The 15,940-nt window shown below is 38.9% G+C and overlaps 1 protein-coding gene across 6 annotated transcripts in view; it reads left to right on the top strand.

Annotated features, from left to right (window-relative positions):
* The window catches only part of LOC126278350 (polycomb protein Sfmbt-like), a 263,014-nt gene that overhangs the window by 204,455 nt on the left and 42,619 nt on the right, over positions 1 to 15,940 (top strand). For all 6 annotated transcript variants that reach the window (XM_049978395.1, XM_049978396.1, XM_049978394.1 and 3 more), the window contains 2 exons: positions 6,996 to 7,255; positions 10,292 to 10,525. In XM_049978395.1, the coding sequence (XP_049834352.1) occupies positions 6,996 to 7,255; positions 10,292 to 10,525 (494 nt within the window). The remainder of the gene's footprint in view (positions 1 to 6,995; positions 7,256 to 10,291; positions 10,526 to 15,940) is intronic.

The following is a 15,940-nucleotide window of genomic DNA, read 5'->3' as shown; positions in this document are numbered from 1 at the left end:
AACATCTTCATTGTTTTCTTGGTGCAATACTGCAACAATTTCTGTGCATTATTATGTCAAGGAAAGATCTGTTGTTTGAATTTAATAATCTTTCTTTATCTACATTAATAGCACACAGTTCACACTTAAGTGCCTGGTAAAAGGTTCATTGTACCATTTTCTGAGTATTTCTTTACAGTTCCACCTCGAATAGCGCACAGGAAAAATGAATACCTAAATCTTTCCATTTCCGTTGTGATTAATTTTATTATCATGACACTTTCTTCCTATGTAGGTGGGGGTCTACAAAATATTTCCACTTTTGGAGGAGAAAGTTGGTGATAGAAATTTTGTAAATAGCTCTCGTCGCAACATAAAAGCCTTTGTTTTAATGATTGTCACACTGATTCATGTATCATTTCCGTGACACACACTCCCCTATATCGTGATAATAAAAAATGAGCTGTCCTTCTTTGAACTTCTTTATTTTTCTCTGTCAATCCTCTCTAGTAAGGATCCCATGATGTGCAGCAGTACTCTAGCAGAGGGTGGACAAGTGAAGTAATAGACAATCTCTTTAGTGGATTTGTTGCATCTTCCAAGTATTCTGCCAACAAAGAGGAGTCTTTGCTTTGCCTTACTCCACGCATTACCTCTACAATTTTTCCCAATTAAAGTTGTTCTTAAGTGTAATTTGTAAGTATTTAGTTGAATTGGCAGCCTTGAGATTCACGCGATTTACCTTCTAACCAAAATTTGGTGGATTTCTTTTAGTACTCATGTGGATGACCTCACACTTCTCCTTAAATTTAGGAACTGTTGTGTTGGCAGAAGAGCCAACACCGTGTTACTAGAGGAGGCAGAAATGCAAGAGTTTTAGCTCACGCAGGCTGGCGTGAGGAGGGAAGAACTGTATTGACGTGAGGTCTGGGACATGACAAGGAATTAGAATTCAGAAAGTGGACGTAATTATTTTGATACTTAACTTTAATCCATTAATGATGAACGTTGCTCTTAACAGTACACGATTCACAATATTATCTGTTCAGCATACATTCGTAGTAACTAGACCTGCCGTGTGGCGGCACTCAGTCTGCAATCACTGTTAGTGGCGACATGCTGGTCCGACATATACTAACAGACCGCGGCCGACTTAAAGGCTACCACCTAGCAAGTGTGGTGTCTGGCGGTGACACCACAGGAACCGTTGCCACTTTTTGCACCATTCGGATATCTTGTCTTTGCTGACATGACATTTGTCTATCACATGGTGGAAAAAGCAATGCTTCAAACAAAACAAAATTGGAATTTGGTCCTAGAATTATTTACATCATCTACAATTTGCAATTAATTGTAAAGACGATGCGACTGACCTGTTCAAAGAAATGTTACCAGAAAGGAATATAGCGAAAACTTAAAGCTCTGCAACAACAAAAACTCTAGCAAACCTAGGAGAAATGGTCATAAAACGTCCCAACCTAGTACTGCAGTTGAACTACGCTACAGCTAACGAGTGTGGAATTGGTGCTTTCGTTAGTTCCAGTGTTTTTATTTGTATTTTTATAGCCATTATATAGCTTTTCGATATCACAGGAAAAGAGTCAAATCAGTTGTCTCACTGAAAATGAGTCAGGATTTTCGTTCATTCGTACCTCCTGATTTTTTTTATACTGCACCTCCTGAATTTAAAGGGTTGGCAGTTACATCGTGTCATAGGGCCATCTCATCAACTTATTTGTATATTTGATTGTACTTCCAGATTATGCTCCTTGTCGTCAGGCAAGATAACTGAACATAATGTAGATGCTCCCGTGACTGTTGATAAGATCGCAGTGACTGGTGAATCTGGAACCTCGCAGTCGATGGTCCATTTTTCAACCTCCCAGCTGTTGCAGCTTGGTGCAACTCTATCACTGTCACCAACGTTGCATCAACTAACAGCCGTATTGTCACCTCCATCACTGCCGCTAATGGTGCATCGACTAACACTCGTATTTCAAAATAACTGATTCAGGGTGATGATACAAGGGTGGAAATATTATGGCTTTTGCGGACTGTTGAAACTCATGTCTCCTACTCTACTATAGGAAAGCAGACTGCAGTGTTTCCAGTCATGTTCCGTAATGATAATGTAGCTAGTAAGATGTAGCTTAGGTGGATCAAGAATCATACAGTATTGTTCGCAGATTAATGCTGCTCTTCAAGAAAACTATTCTCGAAGATCTTGAAGGGGATGTACCATTTGTAATTTTATTTGATTAGAGCCGTAACAAGGTGTCTGAGTTGCAGTAAATGGATATTGCTCTCGGATATTGGCACAAAGTTAAAAAAGAAGTTGAAATGCACTATTTTTCATCTGCAGCCATACCACTGCTGCTGATATGTTGGATGGTTTTAAGATACAAAATTATGATCTGAATTTTGCTTCAGGTATCAATGGATCAGCCTAATGTCAGTTGGGCATTCTTAAAGGATTTCAGTCTTGATCTGCTTGATCGTGAGAACAGTGCATCAAATTTTGTTGATATGTGATCTTGTGGTCTTCATACAATTCATCAGTGTTTCAAGAATGCAGCCTTAAAGACTAATTGGGGTGTTGTACCTTTTTTGAGATCAATTTGTAACGTGTTAAGAATGTAGCTGCAAGAAGAGCTGATTATAAAAGATTTAATAACCCCAAAAATCTGCCCTTGCATAAAAATGTTCTGGCTGGAAAATAAGGATGCAGCCTACTGGGGTGTAATAATCATGCTCTTTCTAAAGACTTATTCGGACAAAGTAAAGAAAAACATGATTAAAATGGATACTTACAGCTGGTGAATTATGTTGAAGTACCTTGAAGATCCTCTGCTGCCAGCTAATAAAATATCTTTTTTTAGCTTTGTTTCTGGGCAGATCATGCACTTTTTGAGGGAATTCCAACGTGTACTCTGCTGATGTGATGTCCTTAGTTGTTAAGGCTGAAGTATTATCTGCCCCGAAATCAGTGTGTGATACAAAACTTTGTAATAAAGCTGATCTTTGCAATAGACATGCTGTATGGTCTGAGCTCAGAAAAGCAAAAGGGCCTGCCAAGGATATTTTAACTTTCAGGACTGAGTGCAGGAGCTTTCTGATCAAAATGTGCTCAAACCTCCTTCTAAAGTCACATCTGAAGTGCAGCATTTGTAGATACATAAGCTTTTGTGAGCAAGTTGTGATAAATAGCACACAACAGAAGAGATCCATTGTCCAGCAAGTTAAGGAACTGCAGGCCAAAAAGTCCAGGATATTGGCTGAAAGGCCCATTGTACTGAGTGGAACTGATGAACAGTTCACTTCTCTCACAAAGGAGTTTTGACTGGTTTTCATTGATTAATTTGAATTGCTGATTAGACAGAATACAGAGTGTTGTTATTTAGTGTAAACGGATAGATAAAAAATCTACAGAGCAAGCGGCGGCAGACGAACACACACACAATAAGAGTTTAGCTTTAACAAGCTTTGTGAGCCAGTGGCTCCTTTTTCTGGTAGTAGAGTTGAAGGGGAAGGAAGAGTTGTGAATGAAAAGGACTGGATCGGTTTAGGGAAAGGGGTACAGTTCAGGAAAGTCACCCAGAACCTTGGGTCAGGGGAGACTTACCGGACAAGATGAGAAGGCAAATCTGTCACTATTCTTATTTTTTAAACTTTAAAACATATTTCCTTTATATTTGTCTGGTCTTATGCATTATCTTGGCTGGAAAGTTCATAAGTCCTATATGGTAGGATGAAGGTGTTACCAAATTATAAAACCTTATTGAAAAAGGTGACTGAAAAGACCTCCTCCTACATTCTGATGTTCAGTTTGCCAGGCTTGTCAGGATATGAATACATTTTTTTATACATTCTAGTTTGTGTTCACTTTTCCAACCCTCTTTTAATATTTACTGCCAGTATCTTGGCTGTAGCAGATGGTCCATAACAATCCATGCTAATTTAGGGAAATAATGGCCAGGCAGCTAATTTGCCAGATGTGGACTGCACATACAAAAAGAGAGTCATAAAGAAATTAGTTACAAAATGAAAATCTTGGATGGAATGTAACAATACTAAGAAAAGTAAAGTTGCTACTCACCATATAGTGGAGATGCTGAGTCGCAGATAGACGACAGACACGCACACGTGCATACACGCATATGTGCACATTCGTGCACACACACACACACACACACACACACACACACACACACACACAATTGCAGTCTCGGACAACTGAAGCCACACTGCGAGAGGCAGGAAGGGAGGGGGATGGTAAGGTTGGAAGCAGACAGTGAAGTGCTGTTGGGGACCACACAGTGATGAGGCAAAGAGAGGGTAGGGCAGCTGTGTGCAATCCTCTGTGGAAAAAATGTGTATTCTGAAGAATAGTCTTTGATGTCATCTCTGCTGCAGTATTTGTCCTCAGCCCATCATTTGAAAAATGACTTACATGGTTTGAGACTAAACTTAAAAATGAGATATTAGTAAATCAATATTATTAATGCACAGTTCAATTGCCATTTTCAGCAATATGTTACAAGGATGTGTTCTACAGTTATGATTTGAATTGTTGTTAAAAATTATTATTTTCTTCCTTAACAGCTTTTCAGACACACTTTGAATGATGCTGGGCACATAAACGTTCAGTATTTGCTGAAAGTTAACTTCAAGTACAAATTTTAAAGCTCCTATGCCTGAATCAATGAAATATATGATAACTCGTATATACAAAGGATGGAGAAATGTACTGTTGTTATTTTTATATGTATGTCTTGTTATAGTACTTTAGCATTTGTATATAGTTGTTCCATTTGCTTAGTCCTCCAGTCCTAGGTGATAATTATTGGGACTGCTGGTGATTATTGGCACTGCAGCTATGTAAAAATTCACACTGTCATTTAAGACTGAAGATAATACCTGAATCCTTTAACTGCTCATTTTATTCATGCCATGTGTTTTCTCACAGCTTAAAATTCATTTTAATTTTACATGAAAGGACCGAAAGTGTCACTTAATTTGCTGAAAATTATTTAATTTCCACATATTGTAACACCTAATAAAAAGACAAAAGTTCTGTTTAGTTTTCATTTAATCATAAGATTACCAGTGCTTTAGATGTAAAAGCAGTTCCAACAAACTTCAAATTTGTTATTGATTTTAATCTGATGAACAGTTTTCTGTTCCTATTAAATTCTTGCTCTGTGATTCAAACAGTTTGTATGATAATTTTATACCATCACATATGTTTAAAAGGTTTGATTCTATGGAAAATATCTTTTATCTTTAAAAGCATTTACTGAAGCTGTCACTTGGTCTTAATATAAATGCCTTAAAATCGAAGTATTCAACATGATGTATGAGATTTTGGAGTGATAAATTGTAATTAAATATTGGATTCTGTCAAAAAATTTCGCTTAAATTATAATTTCGTAGTATGGCACTGTCATAGCTATTAGATGGTAAACAGTTTTAGCCAAGTAAAATTTTCTGTACACACAATAATTCTTTGCTTTCATAAAATTCATGTTTTTAAGGATACATCATAGACGTACTGATTTGTGTCAGTATTTATTCTGGATTTGTAGAGGGCTGGTATTTTATAACATTTTTACCTGAGTATTTTGCAATGTAATTTTCACACTCTGTATATTTAAAAATTGAATAAAACAACTAAAAAAGGATATGAACATTAACAGAAGAACAGTTCTTGAATAAAATGTTTTTGTCTCAATTTTTTTTCTTATTTAATGTCACCAGTTACTAGAGGATTGCTATTAATTCAAAGTTAGACTTAACTTGTTAATAAAAACAGAAACATTGTTAATTTACACAACTTCCTGTTCATATAACATTCAGACCTTAAATCCTATAAAGGAGACAATTTGCTTTTTATTATTGGCTGTTGATCATGAATTTCCAATTTAATCAGATGACCTATTGCTGTTGTTTGTTAAAGTGTACCAATCTAAATAAAACAATTTAATTGAATAGACAAAAGAAATCTACTCACCAAGCGGCACCAGAACACGCACGTAAAAAGAGGTTATAAATTAGGCAAGCTTTCAGAGCCAGTGGCTTCTCCTCTGGGCAGAAGGGTTGATGGGGAAGGAAGAGACGTGAAGGAAAAGGATTGGAGAGGTCTAGGAAAAAGGGGTAGATTTCGGAAAACTCACCCAGATCCACTGGACTGCGTGAGAAGGAAAGACTGATTATTGGTGAGTGGGGTTCTGGGTGACTTTCCAGAAATCTACCCCTTTTCCAAGACCTTTTCAGTCCTTTCCTTCACCCTCTTCCTTTCCCTTCACACTTTCTGCCTGGCTCCGAAAGCTTGCCTATTTGTAACTTCCTTGTATGTGTGTGTTCTGCCGCCACTTGGTGAGATTTTTTTTATACATCCAATGAAATTATTTTGTCAAAAATTGATTGTTAATTTAAATAAAACATAATTTAAGACAGATTGGTACTTACCATAAAGAAGAAATATAAAGTCACAGACTGGCACAATTAAAATATACTTAAGTTAAAGCTTTTGCCCACAGCCCTCATCAGTAAAGAAAGACACACACCATTCACACACACAAGCAAGTGCACCTCATGCACACACAACTGCCACCTCCAGCATCTCGGGCCAGGATGCTGGTGTTGATGGTGAGATGTGCTTGCTTTTGTGTGTGTGTGTGTGTGTGTGTGTGTGTGTGTCTTACTGATGATGAAGGCTGTGGCCGAAAGCTTGATGTAAGTGTCTTTTGATTGTGCCAGCATGCAAATTGACGTGTCTTCTTTGGGGTACGTAGAAATCTTTCTTTCTTTCTTTCTTTCTTTCTTTTTTTTGTAATACTAGTTCCCATTGTTTGATTAAAACTTTGTTTAATCACTTTTTACTTGCACATAAGAGGGCAGACCATAATTACACATAGGGAATGTCTTCACATTGCATAATTCACATAGGAAGTCACTTTCTGGGTGTTGACTGTTTTATTTTTTTAAAAGGTTCCTGGTGTCTTATTTTTTAAAAGGTTTCTGGTGTCACGAAGATTCCCCTTTGATTCATCCTTGTGGATGGTCAGAACGTGTGGGGCATTGTATATCAGCACATCGAAGCTATATGGAAAGATGTATATCGGGCAACCTGCATGAAGATGATGCCACAGAAGAATATTTTATAACACCAAGAACAATTCATTATCCACCTGATATTGAATTTAGGGAAGGAATGAAACTTGAAGCTGTAGATCCATTGAATTTATCATCAATTTGTGTGGCAACTGTTATGAAGGTATTTATAATTGATACTATCAAAGTCAAGCCACTGTTTTCCTAGTTATTTCTTTAATGTGTAAATACTTCTTTTTGCTTGTTTATGTAACAGTTATATTGTAATATGTCTGTATAGATTTATGTACTTGTCCATTTATGTAACATTTGACTGATAGGTGTGTTTGATTATTATGAAATTGCATCAAAGATGATAAAATTCACCACCAAATTGAGTCACCTTGTAGCTGATAGTGAGTAACAAGTACACATACCTTGATTATTATTGTTCCGTGTTGTGGCCTGTGTTGTACATGGTGGCTGCTGTAGGAGGCATCAGACACAACCACTTCTATGACAGCTAATGAAGCGTGCCGAAATTGTTTACTTACTATCTTAGATACTGAGGATGTTATTCTGAGTAGTTCCAGGAACTTGGAAAGATTCAAATCTGAGAACTTCTTGAATTATTCCACATAAATGATTGCTTCTGAATTTTCCATATGCTGAAAAGTCGCAATTTAATATGGTGGGTGCAGGAAGACAGGGAGGGTAATGTTGTAATCCTTTTCAAAATAAAGGGCAAATGGCAAAACTTATTGGTCGCAAAGTAGCTGTCAGTTTCACCTCATTTAAGACTGGCAACAGACAGAATGCATTTTTAGCCATTGGAGAGACAGCAGGTAAATTGGCTGCTGACAGTGCGTGATAACAGATTATGCTTATATGCTGCAAATGAACAGACACTGCTATTGCATATTGGTAATGCCAAACTCTTCAGATGTGACAGAAATGTGACAGTGTGTGCTCTGATCAGACATCTAAGTTCCAAGGCATATTATGTCAACTAACAGTTAATATTAATCAGGCTGTAGCTATTTTACTTCACAAAAGAAAAGATGAACCAATTGGGAGGGAGTAAAACACTAAAGTTAAGTGGGGCATACATTGGGTGAAGAGGAAAGAACACACAAATGAAAGAAATGTTATCAGAGAGAAAAGGAGATCAAAACTAATACATCACCGCACACATTGCCAGCTTCAGTTTAAATATTGTTGAATGATGTGTGAAGCTGGATGTGGAAGAAATGAATACAGCAAATGTAGAGGATAACACAAATTTTAACCAATATAGTAAGGGAGGAAGAAAAATAAAATAAAGCTAAAAAATTCCAATAAATGAGTAGGTTGCCCCGCACAGCACAAACGACTATAGCCTGTCCTGTTGGGTCAGTGCAGGTCGTAGGCTACCCTCGTGGGGTTGCCTGCACACAGACTTTTTCACTCATATTGAGAGGTATTTAAGTAATGTAAACGTGACTCTTCAACAGGACACAATACTGGTTATTAAGGATGTGGGATAAAAGTAATGTGTTCACACACACCTCTTCTTTGAAAGGCAGAGTAGTACACAAAAACTAAGTTTTTCTAATGTCTCTCATCTTGACATTTATCTCCAGATATGTTCCCTCACTTATCAATAAAATATTGTGTAACTTTGTCAAGCTGATTTTTCATACTGTCTAGAAAATGAACAGAAATTTTCTGGCTCTCCATTTTCAGGTATACAGATGGTGTACCTTTAGCAGTGTAGTTAGAAGGCAGTGATTTACAAAATTGCACTCCACTCAAGGGCAGGTGTTACAGCAGCACGAAACTGTTATGATATTACCAAGATGTACTTGTAGAAATGTTTCTTAATCTACATGGGAATGTAGTTGGCAACCTGTTTGTGTTTAGGTTAAAAGTTTGTGAAAAAGTTTTTGCAACAAAAAAGAAAACAAAGTAAGGAAAAAATGTAGAGAGAGATCCAACTTGATGATCCAACTGAGGAGCATTGAAAGGCCTGTGGAACAAGTGATCTGACATCAGATATTTCATCACATGTGAACAAAAAGAAATTTAATGTGCCATAACTATAATATGATGTTGGTATTTCTTACTTAGGTTTAATTTTTCTGTTAAATATGTCACCATATGATCATGTCTGCTTGGAGGCCACTCAGCTGAGCCAAATGATCCTGTAGGCTATGGGCCAGTTGCCTGATGTCCATGTACAAGTTGTTTGCCCATCTCTGCCCTCATATGCTAGTTTGCCTGCACGTGGGCAGCCGTGCTGAACCAGCCTGCTGTAGAGGAACAGTTTCTTTGAGTTCGTTCATACAATCTGCAAGTTTGGTGATCATTTACTGCTACACAGAAAGCAATGGTAAATGTCCTGACTAGTTTTGCTTTGCCTTGCGAGCTGACTTTGTCAATTACGATTATCCCTATTCTGCTATTCTGACAGGAACTCCTTGTAAATCAAGATGTCATCGCAGAATATGGCAGCAGGCCTTTTCTTTCAGAAAATGGTTATTGGTATGTCCAAAGCCTATTATCCCCCTTTACCCTTCTGCCAGGCATAGCATGGCATATGAGGCTAGTGCAATAAATGAGATGGGCATGGGTATTTACCACCTCATGGCCTGTCTGAGCACTCCTGAAGATGTTGTTCCTTCACTCCATCTTTGCCTACATCATCTGCAGGTGCCTAATCTCCCCGAAGTAGAGATATGGCTGTCATCAACCAGAAATTTGGTTTGAACACCACAGTGCTCAATTAGGCATGATCTTTTTGGAGGTAACATGCTGTTTCCTTTGTATGAATTTTCTTTCCCAGTGAATTGTAGGGGGAACCTACAGTTTGATGAAACCCCTACTAAAATGGAACGCAGTATTTTTCAGATTAACAAACATTGCAAGAAGTGATGAGTAACAGATGCATTTCCTAGGACTAACGAAACCTGGGACCTGTGGATCAGAAATCTGACACTTTACCACTAAGCCACACCAGAATTTTCTATTAATTTCAATGTGACAGGTGACATTATTTGCGTGGTGAACATGTATTCACTGACAAAACCTTTCTCTCTTTAACACTAATACGAGGAAGTTTTTACAGATACATACAACTTGTAACTTTTATTGTGGATCTTAATTTTCTGTGCTTAGATTAATAAATGAAATGAAAAGATTATTTATGTAAAGCTTTGTCTAATAAAGTTAAATATTTCAGGTACTGAAAGAAGGGTACATAATGATACGAATTGACAGCTATGATGCAGATGAATCTGGAGCGGACTGGTTTTGTTATCACAGCAGCTCACCTTGCATATTTCCAGCAGGTTTCTGTGATACGAATTCAATTCCTCTTACTCCTCCTAAGGGCTATGACCCGTCAGAATTTGACTGGGAAACCTACCTCAGGGAAAATAATCTTGAAACTGTGCCGTTGGCGTTGTTCAACAGGGTGAGTTTTAGAAAAACAGAAAAATAAATGATACATTCTGGTTCGAGCTGTCGGGTGTGGTAGTCATGTGTTCGTGAGGTGTGCTTGCTTGTATGAATGAAAGTTTGTGTGTCTCGCTTTCTTTTTCTGATGAAGGCTGTGGCTGAAAGCTAATGTGTGTCATTTAATTGTGTCCCTCCTGCATCTTAATGTGCCATCTTTACAGTAGTAGCAATCTATCTTTTCCTTACATTGTCAGGGTGTCTACAACCCGGGACAACCGGGAGATCCAGGAAAAACCCGGGAATTTTTTAGAATCCGGGAGTCTCTTATTGTTTTAGTTTTCAGTTAAATTTTTGTGATTTTGATTGGGAAGAATTAATACTCCAACAAAGGATATTATTGTAATCCCGCTTCTGCGGAATAGTATTGCAGCAACAAAACATGAATGAGAGGGGAAAAAAATGAAAATAAAACTTAAGTTGCAAAGGAAATGCGCCATATATAACAGCAAAACATAGTGCTCATATAAGCGTCTGCCAACAGCAAAGTGTGTCTAAGGCTTTAGGAAACTTCCTAACAACAAATTGCTTCCAATGAGCGTGACGTAACAGACAGTACTGGTACTCAAGAAAATTTACATCCGAATCTGGACATACGAATGTGCACTTTAAGCCAAATTATGCATTTTAGTATGGTTCACGAAATTCCGATACTCATGAAGTATCCTCTGATGTCTTGTTTCTATTGTTACATAGTGCAAGATCTTTTAATGTTTTACTCGTACGAACATAAGAGCTTCCTGCGTCATCGTAGCTGCGCATTATCTGGCGCTCTCTGGCAACTTCTGGAACGAATCAGTTTCTAACAGGTCACGGGAAAATATTGTGAATGGTTGTTTGAAAAGTGCTACTTTCAAAGTAAATTTCCTTTTACACAAGATGAATAATGTGCGAGAATGTACGATGAATTTCTTAAATGACAGAGCGTTTGACTCTCAATTAAAAATCAACTCTTTGAGAACGACCATCTAGAAGACTTTTGAGCTCAGAATATCAGAAATTTACATCGTTATTAAAAATTTTACTGGCACATTTGTTTGCTATATCTGAAAGTGTAACAGGCGCAAAAAAGATCAACATTATATGTGGAAGCTTAGCGTCTCCTGCAGCTTATTAATCTTCAAGCCACGATTATACGTGAAAGCTTTGTTTTTCTTCTAGCAACACTATCGATATTAATTTAAACCATTAACTTTCCCTATTTTCGCGCTACGTGAGAGTGATCTTGCTATTGACTGACTACATCACATGTCCTATGCTGTCTTCAGCTGGCGAGATCACGTGACATGAGCTATGACTGGCTTACATAAGCGCGTCGCAATCTTGATTTCAATGTTTTGGAAAGTAACATGCGGTATATGGTGGAACATAAAAATATGCAGCATACATGTTGCTGCACATCAAAAATCTTTCCAAAACCTGTTTTTCCTCCCCTTAGTTTCGTTTTCGAAAGTGCCGTGGAATTCTATGTCGGCATATAAAACCATAAACATTCAAAGGACTGATAAGTTTTACAGTGCCGAGGAAAAGTATTCTATCACTTAACACGGGAAAAGTGTATGTTCACCTGGGAGAAAGTGTATTTTCAACCGGGAAATCCGGGAATTTTTTTCCTTGTCCCTGTATACACCCTGATTGTAGAAAAAGTAAATGTAATTATCCAATAACAATATATTTGTGTATCATTTTCAGCTGAACTAATTTGGTTTCCTGGTGGTATTCAGCCAATGGACTATTATTTTTTAAAAAACCAGTGGATTTAGAGATATATCTAAGTTAAGTGTAGTACATAATAGTTTTGTATAAGTAGAGGACCAGTATAATGTACAGTTTAGACCCAGTGTATAATTTAACACTCAATAGTAATTGGCTTCGTGATCTGCAACATGCATCACACACGCTTTTTTAAAAATAGTCAGCCTTCCATTACCTTGATATGAAGAGTATAGAATGGGAATAAATGGAGTTTGTTGACTGGGCTTTTGTAAATACTTTCTTTATGTTTACAGCCAGAAATTGTCAGAAATATAACTAACTAATTAATTAATCTAAAAACAAAGATGATGTAACTTAGCAAACGAAAGCGTTGGTATGTTGATAGAGACACTAACAAACACAAACACACACACACAAATTTCAAGCTTTCTCAACCCACGGTTGCTTCATCAGGAAAGAGGGAAAGACAAAAGGATGTGGGTTTTTAGGGAGGGGGTAAGGAGTCATTCCAATCCCGGAAGCGGAAAGACTTACCTTAGGGGGAAAAAGGGACCGGTACATACTTTCTCTCGTGCGCGCACGCGGGCACACACACACACACACACACACACACACACACACACATATACAGACACAAGCAGACATATGTAAAGGCCAAGAGTTTGGGTAGAGATGTCAGTCGAGGCGGAAGTACGGAGGCAAAGATGTTGTTGAATGACAGGTGAGGTATGAGCGGCGGCAACTTGAAATTAGTGGAGGTTGAGGCCTGGTGGGTAATGGGAAGAGAGGATATATTGAAGGGCAAGTTCCCATCTCCGGAGTTCTGATAGGTTGGTGTTAGTGGGAAGTATCCAGATAACCCAGACGGTGTTACACTGTGCCAAGATGTGCTGGTCATGCACCAAGGCATGTTTAACCACAGGGTGATCCTCATTACCAACAAACACTGTGCCTGTGTCCGTTCATGCGAATGGATAGTTTGTTGCTGGTCATTCCCACATAGAAAGCTTCACAGTGTAGGCAGGTCAGCTGGTAAATCACGTGGGTGCTTTCACGCATGGCTCTGCCTTTGATAGTATACACCTTCCGGGTTACAGGACTGGAGTAGGTGGTGGTGGGAGGGTGCATGGGACAGGTTTTACACCGGGGGCGGTTACAAGGGTAGGAGCCAGAGGGTAGGGAAGGTGGTTTGGGGATTTCATAGGGATGAACCAAGAGGTTACAAAGGTTAGGTGGATTGGGGAAAGACACTCTTGGTGGAGTGGGGAAGATTTCATAAAGGATGGATCTCATTTCAGGGCAGGATTTTAGGAAGTCGTATCCCTGCTGGAGTGCCACATTCAGAGTCTGATTCAGTCCTGGAAAGTATCCTGTCACAAGTGGGGCACTTTTGGGGTTCTTCTGTGGGAGGTTCTGGGTTTGAGGGGATGAGGAAGTGGCTCTGGTTATTTGCCTCTGTACCAGGTCGGGAGGGTAGTTACGGGATGCGAAAGCTGTTTTCAGGTTGTTTGTGTAATGGTTCAGGGATTCAGGACTGGAGCAGATTCGTTTGCCTCAAAGACCTAGGCTGTAGGGAAGGAACCGTTTGATATGGAATGGGTGGCAGCTGTCATGATTAATTAATTATAATGTAACTGGATAGATAAAAAAATCTACTGGCCAAGGGGTGGCAAGAGAAAATACACATACACACAAAAAGTTACGCATACTTTCGGAGCCAGTGAGTTGAAGAGGGGCGAAGGAAAAGAATTGGAGAAGCTAGGAAAAGAGGTAAAGTTCAGATAAATCATCTAGAACCCTGGTCGGGGGGGGGGGGGGGGGGTTGTTGTTGTTGTTGTTGTTGTGGTCTTCAGTCCTGAGACTGGTTTGATGCAGCTCTCCATGCTACTCTATCCTGTGCAAGCTTCTTCATCTCCCAGTACCTACTGCAACCTACATCCTTCTGAATCTGCTTAGTGTACTCATCTCTTGGTCTCCCTCTACGATTTTTACCCTCCACACTGCCCTCCAATGCTAAATTTGTGATCCCTTGATGCCTCAAAACATGTCCTACCAACCGATCCCTTCTTCTAGTCAAGTTGTGCCACAAACTTCTCTTCTCCCCAATCCTATTCAATACCTCCTCATTAGTTACGTGATCTATCCACCTTATCTTCAGTATTCTTCTGTAGCACCACATTTCGAAAGCTTCTATTCTCTTCTTGTCCAAACTAGTTATCATCCATGTTTCACTTCCATACATGGCTACACTCCAAACAAATATTTTCAGAAATGACTTCCTGACACTTAAATCTATATTCGATGTTAACAAATTTCTCTTCTTCAGAAACGCTTTCCTTGCCATTGCCAGTCTACATTTTATATCCTCTCTACTTCGACCATCATCAGTTATTTTGCTCCCCAAATAGCAAAACTCCTTTACTACTTTAAGTGTCTCATTTCCTAATCTAATTCCCTCAGCATCACCCGATTTAATTGGACTACATTCCATTATCCTCGTTTTGCTTTTGTTAATGTTCATCTTATATCCTCCTTTCAAGACACTGTCCATTCCGTTCAACTGCTCTTCCAAGTCCTTTGCCGTCTGTGACAGAATTAGAATGTCATCGGCGAACCTCAAAGTTTTTACTTCGTCTCCATGAATTTTAATACCTACTCCAAATTTTTCTTTTGTATGAGAAGGAAAGGCTGATTGTTCAGGGCTGCACCAGACAAAGTTTGGAAATCTGAGAGCTTAAAGGTGGTACACAGAGTTATATGCAAGACAGAGATTACTACTAAAACATTGAGTTAAAGTTAATAACAGTGGAAAGCTAAGTGCATTGTATGTAACAGAGGTGGGAGGGGGGACACCGAAAAACAGGCAGGACAGAAAATAAAAGATGTAGAAAAGTAAAATGGAGTGAAGAAAGGAGCAATTACTGTGAAGAAAGGAGCAATTACTGTGAAGAAAGGAGCAGCAATTACTATGAAGAAATACTGAGATGGGAGGAATTAATGCAGATTAATGCCAGGTGGGTGGTGAGAACCAAGGATATTTTGTAGTGCTAGTTCCCACCAGTGAAGTTCTGAGAAACTGACAGATGCCAAAAGACATTCTTTTGAAATAGAAAACACACACAAACACAAACACAACTCACGTGTGACCACTGTCTCTGGCCACACTGGTCAGACTGCAGACTGTAACTGCGTGTTGCAAGGGCAACATCTGGGGTGGCTGTTGGGTGCTATGAAGCAGCATAGGATGAGGGGGGGCAAGGGTAAAAGGGTGGAAGTGGGGAAAGATGTAGTGCTGCTTGTGGGAGAGTGTAGGGACAGGGTAGGGCAGCTAAGTGCAGTGGAGAGTTTTGGGGATGCAGGGGGAACATACAATATATTGCAGTGAGAGAGTTCCCACCTGCACATTCAGGAAAGTTGTGAGAGTTGAGGGGCATGGAAGGGAAGCAGTGGTTGAGGAGGGAGTGAGACAAGGTTGTAGCTTATCACCGATGTTATCCAATCTGTACATTGAGAAAGAATAAAGGAAACCATTGAAATATTTCGGGTAGGAATTATAGTTCAGGGTGAAGAAATGCCAATGACATTGTAATTCTGTCAGAGGCAACAAAGGACTTGGAAGAGCAGTTGAACGGAGTGGACAGTGTCTTAAAAGGAAGAT

Source organism: Schistocerca gregaria, chromosome 6 (genome assembly GCF_023897955.1).
Source record: "Schistocerca gregaria isolate iqSchGreg1 chromosome 6, iqSchGreg1.2, whole genome shotgun sequence".
Lineage (NCBI taxonomy): Eukaryota > Metazoa > Arthropoda > Insecta > Orthoptera > Acrididae > Schistocerca > Schistocerca gregaria.
The sequence above is the reverse complement of the archived record's forward strand: the minus strand, read 5'-3'. Positions and strand labels throughout refer to the sequence as shown.